The sequence below is a fragment of the Lynx canadensis genome, chromosome X (assembly GCF_007474595.2).
Source record: "Lynx canadensis isolate LIC74 chromosome X, mLynCan4.pri.v2, whole genome shotgun sequence".
Lineage (NCBI taxonomy): Eukaryota > Metazoa > Chordata > Mammalia > Carnivora > Felidae > Lynx > Lynx canadensis.
In genome coordinates this window covers 40,510,501-40,533,474 of record NC_044321.2, presented here as the reverse complement: position 1 = coordinate 40,533,474, position 22,974 = coordinate 40,510,501, and the positions used below count along the sequence as shown (strand labels likewise).

The window sequence follows — 22,974 nt, the reverse complement described above, 5'->3', positions numbered from 1 at the left end:
GAACCCTGCAAACGCCTGTTGCTTTCACTTAGGGATGATTTAGAATTAATATGCTCTGAGCAAAGTAGAGAAGGAAACCAACCTTAAACTTCATGCTAGTGGCCAGGTGGCAACAAAATGACCTACCTACCAAGAATCTTAGCCAATTAAAGATAATTGGGTGCTGTGCAGGGAGAAAGCTGTCTACAAGAAAAAAAAACTGGTGGTTTATTACAAAGTTCTTTGTATAAGGGGGTAAGAGAGGATCACAGACATATCCATTTAGCGTGTTCTGCATAGAGCTTAGTGTTCTGCATGGCCAGGGGGAAAATCTCAATCACCATTTTCCTGAACACTGATCCATTTCTAGAAATGACTAGAGAGCCTTTAATGAGCCAGTGGTTAAGGAGTGGTGACAATTTACAATTGTGCTAATAAACTACTGTCTTTGGGAGAGAGTATGCTGTGGGAAATCCTATGTTAGATCTGGAAAGAATACTAAAGCTAAGTATTTTCAACCTCCTAAAATATTTCATTGTTTTCCATGTGATACACTTCGCAAAATAAATTAACTGATTTGCAAATCATGCTTCAGACTTAATATGTGTCACACCATCTAACCATATAGCTTAAGCTGTATCTTTACACTTGATGTAACTGCTTATGAACATCTGTCCTGTACAGTTTCCTAAGTAGCCTGGAAACATATTGTAGTGGGATGAGTGGTGGCCCCCCAAAAGATATGCCTACATTCTAATTTCTGGAACCTGTGAATATTACCTTATTTGGAAAAGGGATCTTTGCGGACATAAATAATTTAAGGACTCTGAGATGAAGAGGTCATCCCAGAATTTTTGGGTGGGCTCTAAATCCAATGACAAGTGTTCTTACGAAAGAAAGGCAGAGACAGATTTAAGACAGAACAGGAGGAAGCAGTGTGACCAGGGAGGCAGAGTTTGGAGTGACTCACTGATCCACAAGTCAATAAATGCTGATAGTCATCAGAACCTAGAAGTGGCAAAGGATGGAATCTCCCCTAATAGCCTGGCCAATTTTGGACTTCTGGCCTCAGAACTGTGAGACAATAAATTCCAGTTGTTTTAAGCCACCCAGTTTGTGGTGATTTGTTACAGCAGCCCCAGGAAACTAATACACATGTTTACCAAACAGAAAAAGTAACTTGAAGACTTTAGACAAAGCGATATAAAAGCAGAGGCCAGTGAAATCTGGCCCTTGTCCACGGCTTCAGAAATACCAAACCTCCAGGGAACAGACATTCTGTGAAGTCTGGAAACCTGACTGCAGGAACATCAATCAATTCATACCTATTTTCCTTAAGCAAATGAAGGCTGAATCTAATGACTATTATAATTTTCCTTTCACTTTTAGAGAAAAATAGCAGACTTATATGATAAGCCTGATTTCAATTTTATAAGCTAGCCAGATTAAATGGCATCAGACCCAAGGTTTCCAGAGAAGCATTTTTACTCAAGGCAGAGTGCAAGAGTCTGCTTTATCTTGCTGTAGAAATATCCCAAGCATGAGGCAGAACATAAAATGCCGAAGAAGGGATAGGAATGCAAGTTCAGTACTTAGGAAGATATCTGCAAAGTGATATGAAATATATTTACCAAACTGGTCTCATGAATCTGCTTTTGATAAGAAAAGGAATTTTTTTAATGAATACAAGCAAACAAAATAGCTTTAGCGTATCCTGGGTAGAGGTGTGCGTTTTATACACACACAGAGGCACACGCATATACACATATTTGTATGTACTTTCATAAAGAAACAATAAAAGGATAAATGAAAAGCTTTTTTAAAAAAATGGTTAATTCTCAGGAGGGGGGAGAAAATAGGGATGAGAAACAGACCAAAGCTGGACCTCTCTGAACGTATTTTAGGTCACAGTTGGATATCTGAACCAGGCAAATGTTTTATATAGTCAAAAATGAAATTAAAAGTCTTCAAAGAATGGAATATGGGGGTGTCTGGGTGGTTCAGTCAGTTAAGCATTCAACTTGATTTTGGCTCAGGTCACGATCTCATGGTTCATGAGACTGAGCCCCACGTCCAGCTCTGTGCCGACTATGCGGAGCCTGCTTGGCATTCTCTCTCTCCCCCTCAAAAAAAAAAAAAAAATTTTTTTTAAGAAAGTAAGATGGGACCAGGAACAGTCTACCCAGACTGGTCTACTGGATTCACCAACTGATTTGGGACAAGTTATTTAAATTCTGGGCCTCAGTTCACTCATCTCTAAAATGGGGATAATAAAAACACCTTGTAATAAAAACACTTGTTATAAGAAGTAAATGGATGAGTTTACGTAAAGGGCTTAGCGTGGTACCGGACTCATGATAATTGCTAAACAAAGTCAAGCTGCGGTTATTATTCTATTATCATCATCACAGTCTCAGCTTTGCTTCCAAAAGCAGAAAGAAGTATGTAGCTGAGTTCTCCTATCTATCTAGTCCATAAAGGAATCATCGATGGGATAAAGGAGATGAGAGTTCACAGCTCAACTAAAACGTGCATGGTTTGGCTCCCAAAGACAGGATTCCCAAGCAAGAGGCCCATCAAAAACTTCAGAAAACACTCCATGGGCCACAAGGTAACACAGAAACTTCACAAAATACAACCTGGCGTTTGATGCTAAATGAAAGATTATGAACGAAGGAACTAGATGCTGACACTGACCTAGGTAATGAAGTTGAGAAGTTTTAGAAGTTCTTAATTGTATGCCTGTTTTATATGCACTGGTAGTTTCCCCAAAAGTGCCTGAGACAAAAAACCTTTGTACTTACCAGATATCTGCTCATTTATGGTCAAAGAGGGGATTCACGGGCTAACATACAGCCCAGCAGCTAGGCCAAGTCTAACAGGGCATGTACATCTTGCCTCTCGGATGCTTGCAGAAACAAAGGAGGCCTCACTACGAATTCAATTAGAATATCAATGCTTAACCTGCCACAGCCACAAAATGAAAATGTCCTTCATGGACAGCTCTGGCTTTTACTGCTCTCATTAACATCTCTCAGTGGGCAGTTTCTTAAAGCACAGCCAGTCTGAACATTTCGGTGACATTTTTTAGAGGAAAAGCCAAAAAAACATTTACTTCCTGTATGACACAAACGGGAAAACTGCCTGGTCCATGTGAATGTAGCAAAGAAACGGACCAGTTGTGATTCATAGTCACTGAAATCTGAAACTATACATAAATGACCACAAACAGATGAGACCCCCCAACAGCGCGTGGTTAACTGTATTTAATCAAAAGGAGTTAACTGTAAGGGATTTTCTTAGAATTATACAATCTTAGGGTGAAAAAAAAGATGTGTAGGTCATCTAAAAGAATCGACCACTTGAGGCAGAGAAAACCTGGTAAAGAATCCAAGCTCGTTCTTATATGATGATGAAGTAGCCTGTACTGTTCAAGACACTGTGTCCCATGCTAGTTTTTCCAATGGAGCAAAGCTTATTCAATTTCTAAGTTGAAAACTTTAAAGACCATGTAAATAGTTCTTCACAGAAATGTTTTTTAAATAGTTTAAAATACTTCTCCGTTTTCTTATAAAGAACGAACAGGACATTTTGATGGCTTGGGGTTGACATCAACGGAAACATCAATTACCATAAAGCGAAGTGCTTTGGGGCAGCTCAGGAAGGTCTGATCACTCCCCTCGCCCACTGCCAAACAGAGGTGTATGCATCCTGGTAATGGACGCGGGGGAGCAACTGAGTCTGGGTTGGAGACCGGGGCCACTTGCACACACAAGATGACATCTGAGGTTTACTTTGCAAGTGTTTCTCCCATCCCTCACTATCCCTTTCTTGTACAGTAAGTGTGTATTTGCAAGCTTGGTAGTTTTTGTCTCCTGTGGGTCAGAAAACCAAAGAATCAAGCATGTTAGAAATACAGGTAAAGGGGTGCAAACAGGCTCTATTTGAGGGTATTGCAGTGTTCTCTGCGGAGTTAAAATACGCGAGCTTTCGCTCTGTTGCTATGAAAGTCCTGGACACACAAATGAGACTCCAGAGCTACAGATGGTATGCTATCAATCCTTTAAGATAGGTTGACATGTTTTATAGACCAGTCAGACTAATATATGTAAAAATATCCTGGCTTTTGAGAAAGATGACTTTTTAATACATTCAAATTAGTCATCTGGTACAATGTGCTCTTTCTATAACAACTGGCTTTTTGTTTATTTTTTATTTATTTTTTTAAAAGTTTGTTTAGTTTTTGAGAGAGAGACAGCACGAGTGGGGAAGGGGCAGAGACAGAGAGGAAGAGAGAGAGAATCCTAAGCAGGCTCCATGCTGCCAACAAAGAGCCCGATGCAGGGCTTGAACTCATAAAAATGTGAGATCATGACCTGCGTCAAAACCAAGAGTCCGACGCGTAACCAACTGGGCCATCCAGGCGCCCCAAAGCTGGCTTTTTAAAAACACCTTTAAGAGTACAGGCCCTTTTGAGAATCAGATGAAGGCTACTAGCACACACGTGCGTGCACGGGCGCGCACACACACTAAAAACATACCCTTAAAAAACTGCATACAAGTTGCAGAAGTTACCAAAGAAAGCCCCCGAACCATACGTTCACACCCCTAGGAAACTCTTCTCTAGAGGATAAACCAGGGGTGGTCATACACCAGAATCTCACTGAAGCACTAAGCATCAAAGAAAATATGTATCTATTAATGCAGCCAATTAAGCCCCAGTGAAAACAATCATTTTTACTGCATTTCAATGACAAACTCCCATTACAAACATAAGGCTTCAGTCAGAAAAAAAGAAACTCCCATCCTCACAAGGAGAAAAAGGCAAGACAGGCAGCAACATTAACGATTTTTTTTGGTAAGTCCCTTAGAGAAATGAGTCACAGGACAAACGGCAACTCAAGGAAAGATGGGTATGCCTGCAGGGAGACACAGGACAGGAGCATTTGCTTCCCTGGGGCAGAAGCCACAGCAGAAACATTTAACCCAGAAATTTTGACGAACTGCTGTGAGCAAAGTGGGGACAACCAAGAGAGAATGAAGTTCCTGGGGCTATAGTCATGGGGGGTTCCAACCCTCTTGTAAGCTTTTTTCCCTAGAAACCCAACTAGGCTCTCACAGGGAGGATGGTGGAAAACCTGGAGAAAGCTCCCCCAGTGGTGCTGTCTAGGTCCCTGGTGCTCTGTGTCCTGGCTCCCTTGCTGAACAAAAAGTTTCACCTGCAGGGGAAGGATATCAGGTGATGGCACTGATGTAATTTCACTAGTGCCAGGGAGAAGGGAAAAGCATCCAACCTCAGCCTACAACGTAGGGGGCGGGGGAAAGAAGCCTTCATCTAGAGGAGGGAGAATTCTAAGGACAGAGACAGAATTCCAGAGGCTACCTGCTAGAGGCAGACAGGGGAACAGGAGGCAAGGGCAAAAAAAAAAAAAAAAAAAAAAAGGCTCTACCCCTAAAGTACGCTTCCCCCATCTCACCCCAGAAACGGGACCACTACCCATTTCAAAGACTGAGATCTAATCAGAAGGTTAGAGAACAATGTCTCTCCCCAGTACTCTACCACCATGCTTGAGCCTCCAGCGATAATAACAGTGGCTTATGCTGGGAGAGCTGCAAAAGACAGAATCTCTCGGAGGACGAGCACAGACAGAAGACTCTAATCCAAGACAAGAGACAAAAACAAAGTCACCAGAAGAATTAGAGAAGTCTCTGGTGCCCACAGCAATAACAAATTTCAAACACTCTCTTACACTGGCGCCGTCCCTAGCATCCACTGGTAATGCAGTACCCCTGACCACCACCACTCGCCCTGCTATCAGTAGAAGCAACAAGGTAGGGATTTCCACCCCCACCAGGTTGTAGGGAGACACGTGTCCCCTGTTCCAGAGAGATAACAGAACCATCTTCCTAGAGAGATAACAGAAGATAGAAGTCTAGAAATTCTGAAACTGGTGGTAGAGTCAGCACCCCACTTCCCCACTGGCCTGGTTACTATGGAGGCCTGCTAAAACATTTAAATAAGACTTACTGTCTGATAACGTAATACCAAAAAAGTCCAGAATACAAAAGAAAATCACTCATCATACTAAGAACTAGGAATGAGAAGAGACAATCAACAGACACCAATACCGAGATGACACAGAAGCTGGAATCGTCGATGAGGAGTTTAAAGCAGCCATCATAAAAATGCTTCAGTAAGAAATTACAAACACTTTTGAAACAAACTGAAAGTTTCAGCAGAGAAATGGAGGATGTAAAGAATGACCAAATAAAAAATTTGAAATGGAATAATACAATAACTGAAATAACAATCTCATGAGAGGCTCAATAGAAGAATGGAATTAACAGAACAAAAAGAATCAGTGAACAAGAGAAATTACCCAATCTGATCAGAAGAAAGAATATATACTGAAAAAAAGAGAAGAGTCTGAGGGACCTGGGGGGAAATTACAAAAGATCTTACATTCACGCAGTTGAAGACCCAAAAGAAGAGGAGAAAGCAGACAGAGCTGAAAAAAATAGATGGAGAAAAAACGGCTGAAAATTGCTTCAAACTGGCAGAAGATATAAACTTAGATTCAAGAAGGTGATCAAACTCCAAACAGGATAAACCAAAAGAAATCCATGTCCCGGCACATCATAATCCAACTTTGGGAATAAAGACAAAGAACAGTCTTGAAAGCAACTGGAAAGGAAATGACTGATTACCTGCAGGGGGCAACTATTTGAATGAGAACAGATTTCTCACCAGAAACCAGGGAGGCCACAAAGAAGCAGCACATTTTTCAAGTGCAGAAAGGAAAGTACTGTCAAACCAGAATTCTGTATCAAGTGAAAATATCTTTCAGGAATGAAGGTGAAACCAAGATATTCTCAGATTAAGGAAAACCAGGAGATGTGATCATCAGCATACTGACCCTAAAAGAATGGCTAAAGGAAGTTCTTCAAACAGAAAGGAAATGAACAAAGGGAAAGTTGGGACATCAATAAAAGGAAGAACAAGAGTAAAAAAATAGGTAAATATAATAGATTATCCTCCTCTTGAGTTTTATAAATGATGTTCGTTGGATGAAGCAAATATTATGACACTGTCTAGTACGGTTCTCAAAGTATGTAGAGAAAATATTTAAGACAATTATATTATGAAGGTGGGGGTGGATAAATGAACCGAGATGGTGGTAAGGTTCCTTTTCTGTTTTCCTTTTTAAGAAGGCTCCACACCCAATGTGGTGCTTGAACTCATGATCCTGAGATCAAGAGTTACATGCTCTACCAACAGAGCCAGCCAGGTGCCCCAGTGCTTAAGGTTTCTGTATTTCATTTGAAGTGATAAAATGGCGAGACCACGTTGAAAAGGTTTTCCTTTTTAAAGATTGCTTCCCGAGAGCAACCACTAAAAATCTACACAAAGATATACACTCAAAACCACTACAGAAAAATCAACATGGAATTCAAAAAAATGTTCAAGTAATCCACAGGAAGACAGAAAATAAAACAGAGGAACCAAAAAACAGACAGAACAAATAGAGGGGCACCTGGGTGGCTCAGTCGAGCATCCGACTTTGGCTCAGGTCATTATCTCATGGTCTGTGAGTTTGAGCCTCTCTCATCAGGGTAGAGCCCACTTTTGATCCTCTGCCCCCCTCTCTCTCTGCCCCTCCCCCATTAATGCAAGCTCTCTCGCTCTCAAAAATAAATAAACATTAACAAAAATTTACACAAAGGGGTGCCTGGGTGGCTCAGTCGGTTAAGCATCCAACTTTGGCTTGGGTCATGATCTCGCAGTTTGTGAGTTCGAGCCCTGGTCGGGCTCTGTGATGACAGCTCAGAGCCTGGAGCCTGCTTAGGATTCTGTGTCTGCCTCTCTCTCTTCTCTTCCCCTGCTCATGCTCTCTCTCTCTCAAAAATAAATATTTAAAAAATTCAAATATTAAAAAAATCTACACAAAGATATACACTCAAAACCACTATGGAAAAATCAACATGGAATTCAAAAAAATATTCAAGTAATCCACAGGAAGACAAAAAACGAGAGAACAAATAGAAAACAAACAACAAAATGGCAGACTTAAACTAAATCATACCAAAAGTTTACACTAAAATTATATTAAGTGGCCTATATATTCCAATTAAGAGACAGAGATTGAAAGAGTGGATTAAAAAATGACCCAACTAATACAGGAGTACTGATGCATAGGGGTACTTGTACCCCAATGTTTATAGCAGCACTCTCAACAATAGCCAAATTATGGAAAGAGCCCAAATGTCCATCAACTGATGAATGGATTAACAAATTGTGGTTTATATACACAATGGAGTACTACGTGGCAATGAGAAAGAATGAAATATGGCCCTGTGTAGCAACGTGGATGGAATTGGAGAGTGTGATGCCAAGTGAAATAAGCCATACAGAGAAAGACAGATACCATATGGTTTCACTCTTATGTGGATCCTGAGAAACTTAACAGAAACCCATGGGGGAGGGGAAGGAAAAATAAAAGAGGTTAGAGTGGAAGAGAGCCAAAGCATAAGAGACTCTTAAAAACTGAGAACAAACTGAGGGTTGATGGGGGGTGGGAGGGAGGGGAGGGTGGGTGATGGGTATTGAGGAGGGCACCTTTTGGGATGAGCACTGGGTGTTGTATGGAAACCAATTTGACAATAAACTTCACATATTGAAAAAAAAAATAAATAAATAAAAATAAAAAATGACCCAACTATACATCATCTATAAGAAACTCACTTCAAATATAATCATATGTAGAAGTTACAAGTAAAAGGATGGAAAGACATACAATGTAAACATGAATCAAAAGAAAGCCAAAAACTATATTAATATAGATAGTGCAGACTCCAGAGCAAACAAAATTATCAAAGACAAAGAGGGACATTAAGTGATGCTAAATTTACCAAGAGATGGCAGTCCTAAATATGAATACACCTAACAAAAGAGCTTCAAAATATATGAAGCAAAACTGACAGAACGGAGAGGAGAAATACACAAACCCATAATTACAGTTGGAGACTTCTACAACCCTCTCTAAACAATAGATAAAACTACTAGGCAGAATATCGGTGAGGATAGAGAAGAACACTGACATCCAGTAGGACTCAACAACAGCACGACAAACAGCATGCAAGTACCCATGAAACATTTACCAAGATAAACCATATCCTTAGCCTTAAAACCAACTTTGACAAATGTAAAAGAAGTAAAACTGTACAGATTATGTTCTCCATCAAAAATGGACTCAAACTAGACATCAATTAACAGAAAGATAGCAGGAAAGTCTCCAAATGCTTGGAAACTAAACAGCATACTTCTAAATAAGCCATGGGTCAAAGAGGAAGTCTCAAGGAAAATAAAAACTACACTGAACTGGATGAAAATGAAAATAAACATGTCAAGATTGTGCTTGCTTCGGCAGCACATATACTAAAAACATATCAAAATTAATGGGATGCAGCTAAAGAAGTGTTTAAAGGGAAATTCACAGGGGTACCTGGGTGGCTCAGTCAGTCAAGCATCCTACTTCGGCTCAGGTCATGGCCTCGCAGTTTGTGAGTTCGAGCCCAGCGTCTGGCTCTGTGCTGACAGCTCGGAGCCTGCAGCCTGTTTCAGATTCGGTGTCTCCCTCTCTCTCTGCCCCACCCCCACTCGTTCTCTCCTCTCTCCCTGTCTCTCTCAAAAATAAACATTAAAAAAATTTAAAGGGAAATTTATAGAACTAAAATTCTTACATTAGAAAAGAGGAAAAGTTTCAAATAGCCTAAGCACCCATTTGAAGAATCTAGAAAAAGAACAAAGTAAACCTAAAGCAAGAAGGAAGAAAATAATAAAAATAAGAACAGAAATCAATGGAATTGAAGCGAAAAATAAGAGATGATTTCACTGACTTATGAAACAATTTGAGCAACACAATACATTATGTACTATTGGATTATAGTCCAAAGTATAAAATAAATATACGTGAGTCCATACTGATATAGGTAAGTTATTAAATAAAATTTTTAAATTAAATAAAATTAAATTTTTAAATTTTTAAATGAAGTAATTAAATAAAAATTTTAAAATCACCCAAGGAGATTCTTATAAATTGCTTAATTTTGGGAAACAATCAGATTCTCTAATATAAAGCTCTTGGCACATAAAATTTCAATAAACGGTAGCTATGAGAGGTAGCTGTGATAAATAATGTCTGTGTTTTATGACGAAACAAATTATTTCAGCAAGATGAAATAAGCCAGCAAAGCAAAACATGGACTCATTCTCTTCTAATGCCAAAGCTCGTTTTGTTTTACAATATCAGGTTCTCTCTTTTATAGTAGAGTGTGAAATATAAAGTCAAAAATTTGCTTCCAGTAGCCCAGGACCCCTATCCCTTGCAACAAAAGACTGCTATTCTCGCTGAACTGGAGTTATGAGGACTCAAGACCCAAAACTAGAGAGTCACTTCATGCTCTAGGACTGGCTGTCTAAATGGAAAAGTAGCAAAGTTTCTTTCTCACCATTCTATAGTCGAAGACTCCTCTGGATACATGGGAAATTTGTTCTGCTTCTGTTTATATGCATTTTACTCCCTAAGTTTTTCTGCATGAAACGGATCCATATAAATATACTCTGATATTTTACTGTGCCCAGAAAGATCCCAAGCAAAAGATGGAAATGAAAAGTGACCACTGAGAAAGGAAGAAAGAAATGCTCTTTTAGGGCTGACACCCTAAAGCGATGCCCCTCCCCTACCTTGCGTAAGGGTAGGTGGAACCTGTGACTTGCTTTTAATCAATAGGATATGTCACACATGATGGAGTGTCACTCCCTTGACTAGGTTATGTTATGTGGCAAATGGGATGGGATATCACTTCCATGATTATGTTATGTCATATAAGACTCAGTCTTAGCAGACTGGAGCAAAAGACTCTCCCCTTGTTGGCTCTGAAAAAGTAAGCTGCCATGTTTTGAGACTATGTATGGAGAAGGCCACACTGTAAAAAACTATGAGTCTCTAGGAGCAGAGGGTAATCCTCCATCAAAAGCCAGCAAAAAAACCCCAAGGACTTCAGTCCTCTGGCTGCAAGGAGATGAATTCTGCTAACAATCCAAATGAACTTGGAAGTGAGTTCTTTCCTGGTAGAACCTCTAGAACATAGCCCAACCAGCACACTGATGGCAGCCTTGAAAGACCCTGAACAGAGAACCTAGGGATGCTGTGCCCAGACTCCCGACCCACAAAAACTGAGATAATAAATGTGTGCTGTTTAAGCCACTAATTTTTTTCTTCAAGCTTTTTTAAAAAATTTGTTGAGAGAGAGAGCGAGAAGAGAGCGAGCGCACCTGAGCGAGCAAGCAAGCAAGCATGAGCAGGGGAGGGGTAGACAGAGAGGGATAGAGAGAGAATCCCAAGCAGGCCCTGCACTGATAGTGTGGAGCCTGACGTGAGGCTTGAACTCACAAACTGTGAGATCATGACCTGAGCCGAGATCAAGAGTTGGATGCTTAACTGACTGAACCACCCAGGTGTCCCTTCAAGCCACTAATTTTGTAATAATTTGTAATGTAGCAACAGTTAACCAATACACTCCTTTTCCTTTGCAGCTAAGGAAGTCTACTCATAGAAGTGAAGACACAATGTCAGTTTCTCATCATTTAATTATCACAGAGGAAAGTCTGTAGGATCCACTAAACCAAGTCCAAGTGCAACCCTGGCACTTTGCTGTCCTTGGGGCAGAAGATGACCAGCCTCGCAAGGAGTGATCCATTCTCCTTGGGCGGGAGGGTAAAGACCCATCTGAAGGCTGTAAAGACCCATCAAAGCCCACAGCCCAGATCTTCAACCTAGTCCTTCCCTTCTCCATCCATCACCTCTTCATCAATCTCTACTTGCACTGCCTCCCACCTGCCAATTTAGCTCTCTCCAATCACAGACCAGATCTTTGGGTCCTTCCCAATTCCCCAACTCTGGCTTCCCTTTGAATTCTTGGTTAGGGAAGGTTTTATATTCTAAAGCCAGGTACTTAAAAGCGTCATCACCAAAATGAAATCAGTGTGAAGATTACGGTATTCCCAAAGGGAAAAGAAAATGGAATCTTTCTTAAAAACCAAAAAGTTCATAGGAAAACAAGTCTATCCACTGGCACATAGCTTAATCCTCACATCTCCAGGATCTGGGCATTGGAGGTATGCAGGCATACGTCTAAAAATTGAATATCTGATCTCACCTCAGCAGGCTTCTTGTGTTCTTTTGGAATTTTTGACTTGCTCCTATACATTGAGCTGGGAGTAAAGGAAGTGGAAGGACCTGAAAAAGATAATTAGAAAAAAAATACTGAGACTTCTTATTTGCTGATACTACTAAATGTCATATAACTCAATGTCATCCAAGAGAATATGAAAGGTATTAATGGAGAAGAGCACAGTGATCTCATACCACTGAAGAAAACAGTTAAATTGCAATCAAGAAAGACTCATAATGGAGTTTAACGACATTTATAGATGACCTCCCAGCATGTAAAAGCTTTGACACTGCTAATGCTGAGGAGATTTGATTGGGTGTAATCATACCTCATAACATTTTGGAATAACATGATTCATGTTCCACCTGGAGAAACAATATCTGCAAAAGCAACTGGAAAACCTAAAAATGTGAGGCAAGTAATCTGTATCTTTCAGCCCTCCCCCAAATGCTACTGTTAATGAGGTTGTTGCCTTTTACAAATGATGATTCATCCCATCAAACCTTTAATACCTGAGTTACAATTAGACTTGTGGGGCCCTCAATTTATGCTCCCATACTTTTTTGTCCTTTCCAGAAAAGCACTGTTAAATCATTATTAGATTTGGCTTCTGTTGTTTTGGTAAATGAAAAGTGAAAAAAAATGCAATATGCCACAAAAAACCCAATCCTCCCACCTAACTTATCTATTTCTAATGAAATTTAAGACAAATAATACCCCAAGCTTTCCTTCCTAGAAACATTTTTTTTTTAACCACTGAAAGAAACATGAAAGAGCTTAAGTCAAAGAATAAGTCCTCAAAGAGTACAGATACAGAGATTACCACCTGTTGGCCAGTTCTACTCACAGTCATCTGAACTGTCACTGCTGCTGAGAGTTCTATGGCGTTTCATCCTGGAGCATCCTGGGAAAGAGAACAACACTGAATAAAACAGTCAATACACACGACATCCATCCCAGGGGGCAGTCAACACTGCCCTATAGATCTCAAGAAGCAGTAGCAGGCAAATCACACAAATCAAATGATTTCTGTCAAGAATATCCTCAAATGACCTACAGTGATGGGAGAAGATTACTATCACGTTTTCCAATACAGAAGGTACTAAAGACTGGGGAGGCCACATATAGTTCTTAGGAGGAAGCCCATGCAGCAATGGATTAATGGTCTAGAATCGGCTGGAGCCTCAGATGTGACCACATCACTGTCTACCCAAAAGCGGGGATAGCCATGGGGCCATCACCAGCCAGGGAACCCCAGTCCGGGAGGAGCAAGAAAGGAAAAAGCATTTGCAAGGCAGAGCTGTCAAGGGCCAAGGTCAACAAGTGAGGCATGTCCCACCTTTAAGAGCACAACTACACTGCTCTTCTGTCTGCCCCTTTTTCCCTCTTTTCTCCCTGTCTCCGTCCCCCAAACAACTAGCCTAATTTAAAATTATATCTATCTATACATCACAAGGAATGTTGTTAAAAAGCTCCTATACTGTGACAAATGCAGAATGGTTTTGACTAAACCTTCAGTGCCCTTCCTTGTGTGTGTGTGGCCAATGGCAGATAAAAAAGAGGCACCACTTTTCTGGGAACATACCAGCACTAGAGTATAAGAAAAAAGGAAGGCACCGAAAGTTACAAAAGTAGTATCAAAAAAAAAAATGAAAAGAAAAGACAGTGATACAACCAGTAACTGACGTTCTTTTATGTGCCACAGTATACAAGATGCTATTAGGGGCAATCATGATTCCACAAGGAATAAAGGTCAGGACTACTGCTTTCGAGCCACTCATCTACCAAGGAGATAGAAACCCAAGTACAAGGCCAACGTGAGCAATCAAGAGTAACAGACACAAAAGTGCATGTTAAAAAGCTAAAAGAGTTCCGTTTCTGGCATTTCTATCACATTTTTCCAATACAGAAGGTACCAAAGACTGGGGAGGCCACATATGATTCTTAGGAGGAAGCCCATGCAGTGTGAAGAGCTTCACCAACCCACTCCACAGTGAAACTGGTGAAAATTACTTAAAAAAGCAAAAACCTATTCATTTAAAATCCCTGGAAATGGCTCAAAGGGCATACAGCAAATAAAGCAGCCCTTATTAAAGAAAATCAACTAAAACTCAGTAAGTAAAGAAAGAATTTGTGGTATATGGACCTAGAACCACCTTCCTTCACCCCCTTTCTCAGCACAGATCTCATACCAGACTGGTACGGCCAACAACACAGAGCTCCCTTTCCTCCAGCTCCCACTTGGAAGGCTTTCTTCCTGGGAGGAGCAGGATGTCAGCATTTTTCACCCTGCCCCGGCTACCTGTTGCTGAGGTTAAGTTCTACACAAGAGTAGCTGAATGGTTGGGCCTTTCTTCTTCCCCCACTCGTGGGATGGAGGCTATGCCTTGGGTGTGGTGCCACTGAGAATACAGAGGTTCCAACTGCCCTGACTCCAGCTCATCGAGTGGGGATTCTACGTCAGGAGAGGCAAACCTAGGAGACCTGAGGCTGCCACTCAGAGGGAAGTACATCATCTTCCCCACCCTCTATCCTAGAGCTATGGCTCAGAGATTTTTCCCAGGGAGAGAGGCAGACCACAGAAGAGAGGGCTCCAAATCTCTCTCCAGTGGAGCTGACTTCAGCTGGGAGGAACAGTCCTGGGGTCAGAAAAAAAGCTCAATACTTATCTCAGGAACTATCCCTTCAAAGGAGCCCTAACTTGATTGGATCAGTTTGTGTAGCAATTTATGTCCCAGGGTATTATTAAAAACAACAGAACAATCAGACAGTAAGTACTTCAACTTAACAGCCTGGTGTGGTGAGGAAAAAGACTGTCAACAAGAGCCCTGTCAAAACCAGTATCGTCCCCAGGTAACTGGGGCATACCAAAGGCTGCACCTCTAAGGAACAACATCAAGACCTACACTGCAGGGCAAAGGTGGGGAGTAAATAGACTTCAATAAAATAATCTAGCCTATCCTTAAAGAAGTAAACAAGCAAATAACAATAAAAAGCCTTGGGTGGGGGGTGCCAATACCCAGTGTTGCTACATTATGTTATCTAAAATGTCCAGTTGCCAACAAAAAATTACGGGACATGAAAAGAAACAGGAAACCTATGACCTATAAACCAGAAAAAAAAGCAGGCAACAGAAACTGCCTGTGACAGCCATCAGATATCAGATTTAACAAGTAAAGACTTCGAAGTAGCCATATAAGGGGCACCTGGGTGACTCAATTGGTTAAGCACCCGACTTTAGCTCAGGTTGTGATCTCACGGTGTGTGAGTTCGAGGCCCGCGTTGGGCTCTGTACTGACAGCTCAGAGCCTGGAGCCTGCTTCGGATTCTGTGTCTCTCTCTCTCTCTCTCTCCCCTCCCCTGCTCGTGCTCTGACTCTCCCTCCATTCTCTCTCTCTCAAAAACGAATAAAAACATTAAAATTTTTTTAAAGGAACAAAGTGTAGATACATGCTACATAAAACATGTAAAAAAAAAAAAAAACAACCTAGCAAAACAGTATGCTCGGTGAAAGAAGTCATAAACACAAGATCACTTATGTGATTCCATTTATACCAAATGTCCAGAGCAGTGGTTGCCTAGGGTTGAGAGTGAGAATGCAGGCTGACTACAAATGGGCACAAATTTTTTTTTGGGGGGGGTGACAGAAGTGTTCTAAAATTGGACAGTAGTGATGATTGCAAAACCCTGTAAATATACTAAAACTCACTGAATTGTACACTTAAAATGCAAGAATGTTATAGTATGTCAATTATACCTCAAAAAAGCTTTTAAAACCTTTAAAAATTATTGGGGCGCCTGGGTGGATTGTGGATCAGCATCGAAGCATCCAGCTTCAGCTGAGGTCATGATCTCGCGGTTCACAAGTTTGAGCCCCGCATCCGGCTCCATGCTGACAGCTCAGAGCCTGAAGCCTGCTTTACATTCTGTGTCTCCCTCCCTCTCTGCCCTTTCCCCGCTTGTGTGGTCTCATTCTCTCAAAAAAAAAAAAAAAAGTTAAAAAAAAACCTTTAAAAATCATTGTAACATTTTACGAATGAGAATTTTTAGGCAGAGTCAAGAAGAGTTAGCAATAGAAATATTCTATGTCTATTAAACATTACCTCTAGATGGATAACTCATACTGGAATCGAAGGTAGCATATACCATAGAAGAAATAGTTTTATTCTCCATAAACTCTCAGTGAAGAAAGCCAACTGAGCATGGACCGTACCCTCTCTCCTCACTTCCCTGAGTTTTAGGAGACCCACGACTTTTTGTAAGAAAGATATTCCTCTTATCTGAAATTCTGGTCTTAGAAACTTTGGCTAAAACAGTATCTCCATTTTCTTTTCATTAAGTAATGAATGAATTAATGTTTTTATGTATGTATTTATGTTTTTATTTTAATTTCAGTTAACATACAGTGTTACATTAGTGTCAGGTGTATAATAGAATAATTTCCATTTTCTGTAATATCCTATTCTTTGAGTTTGTTATCAAACTGTTCATGACTGAGGGAGGTGAAAATTTTTAAGAATCTACAAAATTTTGTGGGTTTTTAAAATTTTTTTTTGCTTATTTTATTTTATTTTTAAATTTACATCCAAGTTAGTTAGCATACAATCATGATTTCAGGAGTAGATTCCAGGAATCAGGAATGATTCATCCCCTATGTATAACACCCAGTGCTCATCCCAACAAGTGTCTTCCTTAATGCCCCTTATCCATTTAGCCCATCTACCCACCCAGAACCCATCCAGAAACCCTCAGTTTGTTCTCTATATTTAAGTGTCTCTTATGTCTTGTCCCCCAAATTTTGTTTTATAAAACTATTACGGTAACATTCACTCTTTATGAAAGATGAAAAACAAAAAAAATCCTAAATTATCAATACAGAGTCTAGGAAACAGATTATCTAACACCAATAATACCAGTCCTGGGAAATAAGAACGTGAACTGTTAATGATTTTTAGAAAAAAAAAATAAAGCAAGCAAAATTTTTTGGTTTGGGCTATTATAGTATACATTGATCGGTCTATCCATTTCTGAGACAGCACTGTTTTAATCACTGTAGGAAAATTACAAAGAACAGTAAATGCAGCACAATGATAGTAAGTCTTTAGATCTGTCTTTACTTATTTCTAATCACAACAGTCCTATAAATATTACCATCAACCAGCCATTTTACAGATGAGGAAGTTGGGGCTCAGAAATGTTTAAGGGACATGCTTGGAGCCACATGGCCACCAGAGGGCAATGCTGGCAGGTATATTGGGCCTGGGCACTCCCCAGTTGACCCTGAGACCTTAGGCAGGCTGGGTGGATGACAGCAGGAAGGCTGCCCCTTCTCAGCCCAGCCTCCTCAGCGTGACCTTCGAGGCCCACAGTCAATACTCCGGATCCAATCTATCAGGCCTCCTCAGCTGCTGCTCCCTTACCCCCAGCACATTCTAGGCCCAACGTGATTCCATGAACACTTCTTATTTCATACTTGCCAGCTTTGCAAGGAGCTCTTCCTTCTGTCTACAGTTCCTTCTCTGTTAACCCTGACCAGGTCTCCCAACCTGGTCCTACCCATTTGTTGGATCCCTTCAATGAAGCTCTCCAGATATCCCTCTCCCACAATTATGCATTCCTTTGTTTTCTATTCCAGTCTCCGTGCATGCTTTTATCAGTGTAAAAAGCACCTTACTTACACTGTAAATATTCTTTACACGGTCAGTCCTGCCACTAGACCACAACCATCTTAAAAGCTGGGACTATGTTGGGGCGCCTGGGTGGCTCAGTCGGTGAAGCATCTGACTCTTGATTTTGGCTCAGGTTATGATCATCCCAGGGTCTTGGGATCGAGCCCCATGTCGGGCTCCGTGCTGAGTGTGGAGGCTTGCTTGAGATTCTCTCCCCCCCGGCCCCGGCCCTCTCCCTCACTCATGCTAGCTCGCTTGCTCGCTCTCTCTCAAAAAAAGAAAAAGCTGGGACTATGTCACATTCATCTCTTACTCCCAAGTCTTAGCACAGTGTCCTGTACAAAATAAACATTCAAAAGAGTAGTAGATGCTCTGGTGCCCCACCCAGATCCCCTTTACCTAGCTAACATATCCATCTCCCAGCTACTGCCTACTGGCTGCTGATGGTTCACAGCCGTCCCCCTCCCAAGTGCAGGAGTCTCGTCAGGGAGATTATCCTCTCCCAGTCTCCCTCCCCAGGGCGCCAAGCAGTCAATAATTGTTCTGTATCTTCCCCCCTCTAACCAAAACATGATAAGGCTAGACTTTGCTAGGACCATATCCTTACTTTAGCTCCTCCTTCCCTACCCTCTCGGCCTCACTCCTTTATCAGTTTCTCCTGAGAGCACTCCCCCTCAATAAATCATGTACGTTCAAATACTGTCCCAGGTTCTGCTTCTAGGCACCCACACTCAAGACAACTTGTAAATCTTCATTAAAGTGGTACACTTTGCAAAGTACCTCAATATTTGTTTGTTTAATTATTTGGCGGGGGGAGAGAGAGAGAGAGAGAGAGAGCGTGCGAGCGAGCGGCAGAGAGACAGGGAGACACAGAATCCGAAGCAGGCTCCAGGCTCCAAGCTGTCAGCACAGAGCCCAGTGCGGGGCTCGAACCCACAAACCATGAGATCGTGACCTGAGCCAAGGTCGGATGCTTAACCGCCTGAGCCACCCAGGCGCCCCTAAAAGCACTTCAAAATAAAATTTTTTGTTAAGCAAAACTATAAGTAAGTGCAGTGCAATCTTGAGTAACTTCATGATGTGCCTCAATGTCTTATTTTTGGATATATTATTCAGCTGTTTATTTACTAGCCCTCTTTGCAGGGTAGAGACTTTATAAAGGCATTCTTTTCTTCCTTACCTCCCACAATGAGTATTCCTTTGTTTTGGCAGAAATGAAATGTGCACCAGGCCTCACTTTGCACCCTTGGGAGCGGTAATTTGACGGCAGTTTTCAGATCTTATTCCTACTACAATCTCAACCAAAATGATTAACAGCATGCTGATTTATTTTAACAGTGACTGCAAGCCAGGCAAAATATAAATGTATAAAGTAAATGCCTTCCTTGGGTGAAACTCCCTTTTAAAGGAGCACTGTCTGGAAGTCAACCCAACTGGGATTATTTGGAACTGGAATCTAAGTCTGTGGTTTGGTGGCTACTTGACTCCCCATTAATATTCTCAAAGAAGAGCAGGCAGGCAAGGAAAAGTGATTAGCTTAAACACAGCCCTTTCCTTCTATATGCCCAGGAGACAGACTTTTGAAATGCATGGTCAGTGCAAGGGGCTCCTTTTCACTACCCTCTGTGGGGCCATGTAGGAGTTTAAAAATAATCTGAGGTTCTGCTTTAAACATATTCACACCCTTTGACCCAGGAATTCTACTTCTAACATTCATCTTTGAAAAATAATCCAAAACACAGAAAATGATTATAGACAAAGATGTCCATTAAAATTCTACAATAGGGGCACTGGGTAGCTCAGTCAGTTAAGCATCCAACTTTGGCACAGGTCATGTTCTGTCTCTTAAAAATAAATAAAAATTTAAAAAACCCTATAATAAAAATAAATGAAACCTAGCTATCAAACGAAAGAGGAATAATTAAAGCATGTTATCATATTTCATTCAATCACTTAAACATGGTATAAAGGGAAACATTTAGGTTAAAACGTTAAGTGGAAAAAACAGAATAAATATTGGTTTTTATGGAGAGATTACATCTATGAAATAAAATATATGGAAAACAGATGAAGGCCATAAACCAATTTACTAACATTAGTTACATTAGTAAAATTAAAGTTGGATTTGGGGTGGTAAAAACAGTCTTTCCAATTTTTTCCATTGCCCACAATTTTACAGTACATTTGAAAAAAAAAAAAAACTTCTAAGATTTCAAGGTATCTGTCTCTCATGCCGCCCACAAATGATACAGCTGACCTGAAACACTGAGATTATAAAAATAGCTGTCGCTGTCATTCAAAATGGACATTAACCAGAGCTGGGAAAAATCCAGAAAAGCATAATACAATCAATTGGATAGAGAAGCCTCCATATTTTTAAAAGTTTATTTATTTTGAAAAAGAGAGAGAGACAGAGACAAAGAGAGAGAGAGAGAGAGAGAGAGAGAGAGAGAGAGGGAGGGAGAGAGAGAGAGAGAGAGAGGGAGGGAGAGAGAGAGAGGGAGAGAGAGGGAAAGAGAGAAACTCAAGCAGGCTCTGTGCTGTCAGCACAGAGCCGGACAGGAGGCTCAATCTCACAAATCATGAGATCATGACCTGAGCTAAAATCAAGACCCAGGTGCTTAACCATCTGAGCCACACAGGTGCCCCAAGAGGAGTCTTCATATTATAAAGGTAGTCCAAAAAGCACAAAACTTTGCAATATCTGGAGACATTTTTGGTTGTCATGAGTCAGAAGGGGGGGGAGGTGTTACCGGCATCTATGGGGCTAGAGGCCAGGGAGGTTGCTAACCATCCAACAACCCACGGGATAGTCTCTTATAATGCACAGATGTATCTGGCCCAAACTGTCAATACTGCCAAAGTTGAGAAATCTTGCTCTAAAAGGATGAAGCAAAAATAGATAAGACTCAAGAAGGGTTTAGAAACGACTGGCTTGAGTTCATTCACCCTATCACAGAATAAAAGTAACAAAGGGGCACTCTTTGAAACCTAAAGGCAATTTTTATCAAAAAGAAAGCAGGACTTTGAGCAATGCTTAGGGAACTTCGAGAACTCACCAGTTCAAGAAGTGGAACAGAATGAAAATGTAAACAGGTTCAAGAAGGACTGAGATAAAATCAAGGAGGATAAATCCATGATGGTATTTGGAAGTAATCCTTAAGTAAAGAAACATCTGAAAGTCCAGCTCCCTTAGGCTTTCAGGAAAATATCCTTTAGAGCCATTAACAGAGACAGACGTCTGAGTTAGGTCACTGGTCAGACCAGAGCAGAACACTTCTTGCATCCTTTAGGGTCAAGTCCTGCCCGTGTGGGCAAAGAACCTCCTAAACTGTTCCTTAAACAGAAATTAGGAATGTTATTAATGTGTTTCTTGAGCTGATTAGCTCTGCTTTAGGGTAAACAATACTAACCTCCAGGCTGAGGCCATTTGAGTCTACTGCCTATGGTTTAATTCAGAATTCACCCCTCTCTACGAAACGATTCAATCCACTGCTGCTTCAGTGTTGTGGAAACAAAACTTCCCTTCAAGTCTGTTCACCTCGCATATCTTTCTCCTCTGCCACATTTCACTAGTCCAGTGACTAAAGCCATATCTATCTAGAGACTGAGTAAACAAAATATAATCAGAAGAAAAAAGAACATAGCCTACATATTTTACTGCTTCTCCTCATCCCCAACAAATCTTTGTCTTTAAAAAAGAGATACCAAAAGTTGGAGCAGATGAACTTTTCTGTACTTTCTTAAAGACCGTCTTCATCTCAGTCATTTGTCATTTTAAAGCTTGTTTCTTAAAAATCAAGCACATCGTGTGCCTCATGAATTCCCTGTGACCAGATGAGGAGGCTGGAGGTCAATCAACTCTTTTCCAAAGTCTCCAAAATGCATTAGAGAAAAAAGAGGAAGAAAATATGAATTTACCTAGGTAGGTTCCTGCCACTCAGAGAAGTATTTCCATTGTCAGCCACAGTTATCTCTATTACCAGGAAGCAGGCTTACCCTCTTCACTGTTTTTAAGTGTTTATTTATTTATTTTTGGGGGGGGAGGGATAGAGAGGGAGAGACAGAATTCAAGCAGGCTCTACACGGTCAGCACAGCACCCGATGCAGGGCTCAGTCTCGTGAACCATGAGACCATGACCTGAGCCGAAACCAAGAGTCAGATGCTTAACCTGACCCACCCAGGCACCCCTTACCCTCTTTAATATACAGACTTGTTGACAAATTATTTGGGAATTTCAAGCCTCCTGAGTAGAAACCATCTTGCATGGAAAGGCCAGGCTGGGAAGTGAATTTAAATCAGGGTTCAGTAAACTTTTTCTGGAAAGGACCAGCTAGCAAATATTTTAGAGTTTATGGACCATACGGTCTCTGTTGCAACTACTTAAATCTGCTATTGTAGCATGAAAGCAGTCACAGACAGCACATAAACAAATGAACATGGCTCTGTTCCAATAAAACTTTATAATACTGAAATTTGAATTTCATATAATTTTCACATCATGAAATATTATTCTTCATTTTTCAACCACTTAAAAATGTAAAAACCATTCTGAGCTCACAGGCCATACAGAAACAGGTGGCAGGCGAGATTTTGCTCACAGGCCACAGCTCGCCAACCTCTAGTCTAAACTACAAGAAACCTTTATTTTAATGAAAGAAAAGAATATTGAAAATTGGAAGCCTACAACTGAATTATCACTCTCTTAACAGCACCCCCTTCTTCCTAACCTCTCAGCACACTGTTTGGCTGATACAGACCTCACTGGAAGGTTTCAGCCTGGGTGGTCTATTCTGTGATATTATCTTGACAGATTTTAATGGTCCTAGGTCTTTCTAAATTAAAATCTGTTTGATGCCTTTTAAGGGAAAAAAGCCCCAGTTCCAGCAAGTTTTTAAAAATTAGCACTACATGTTCTTTTTAATTTATGTACATATATTCAACAATTACAACTACCCAAATAAGTAGGTTTGGCATTTTAAGAGTAAAAAGACATATATGTACAAAACACGAACCCTTTTGAGATAAAATACCATTTGCAAATAAGACCTCTTAAGAAAAAAGTAAATCGGTGGCACAAAAACAGACACA

At 40.7% G+C, this 22,974-nt stretch overlaps 1 protein-coding gene across 2 annotated transcripts in view; it reads right to left on the bottom strand.

The window, feature by feature from the left end:
- JADE3 (jade family PHD finger 3) overlaps positions 1-22,974 on the bottom strand; it is a 139,341-nt gene that overhangs the window by 53,018 nt on the left and 63,349 nt on the right. For both annotated transcript variants that reach the window (XM_030305913.1, XM_032592166.1), the window contains exons 2-3: positions 13,061-13,117; positions 12,199-12,278 (exon numbers count right to left, since the gene is read on the bottom strand). In XM_030305913.1, coding sequence (XP_030161773.1) covers positions 12,199-12,278; positions 13,061-13,106 — 126 coding nt within the window. In that variant the 5' untranslated portion in view covers positions 13,107-13,117. The remainder of the gene's footprint in view (positions 1-12,198; positions 12,279-13,060; positions 13,118-22,974) is intronic.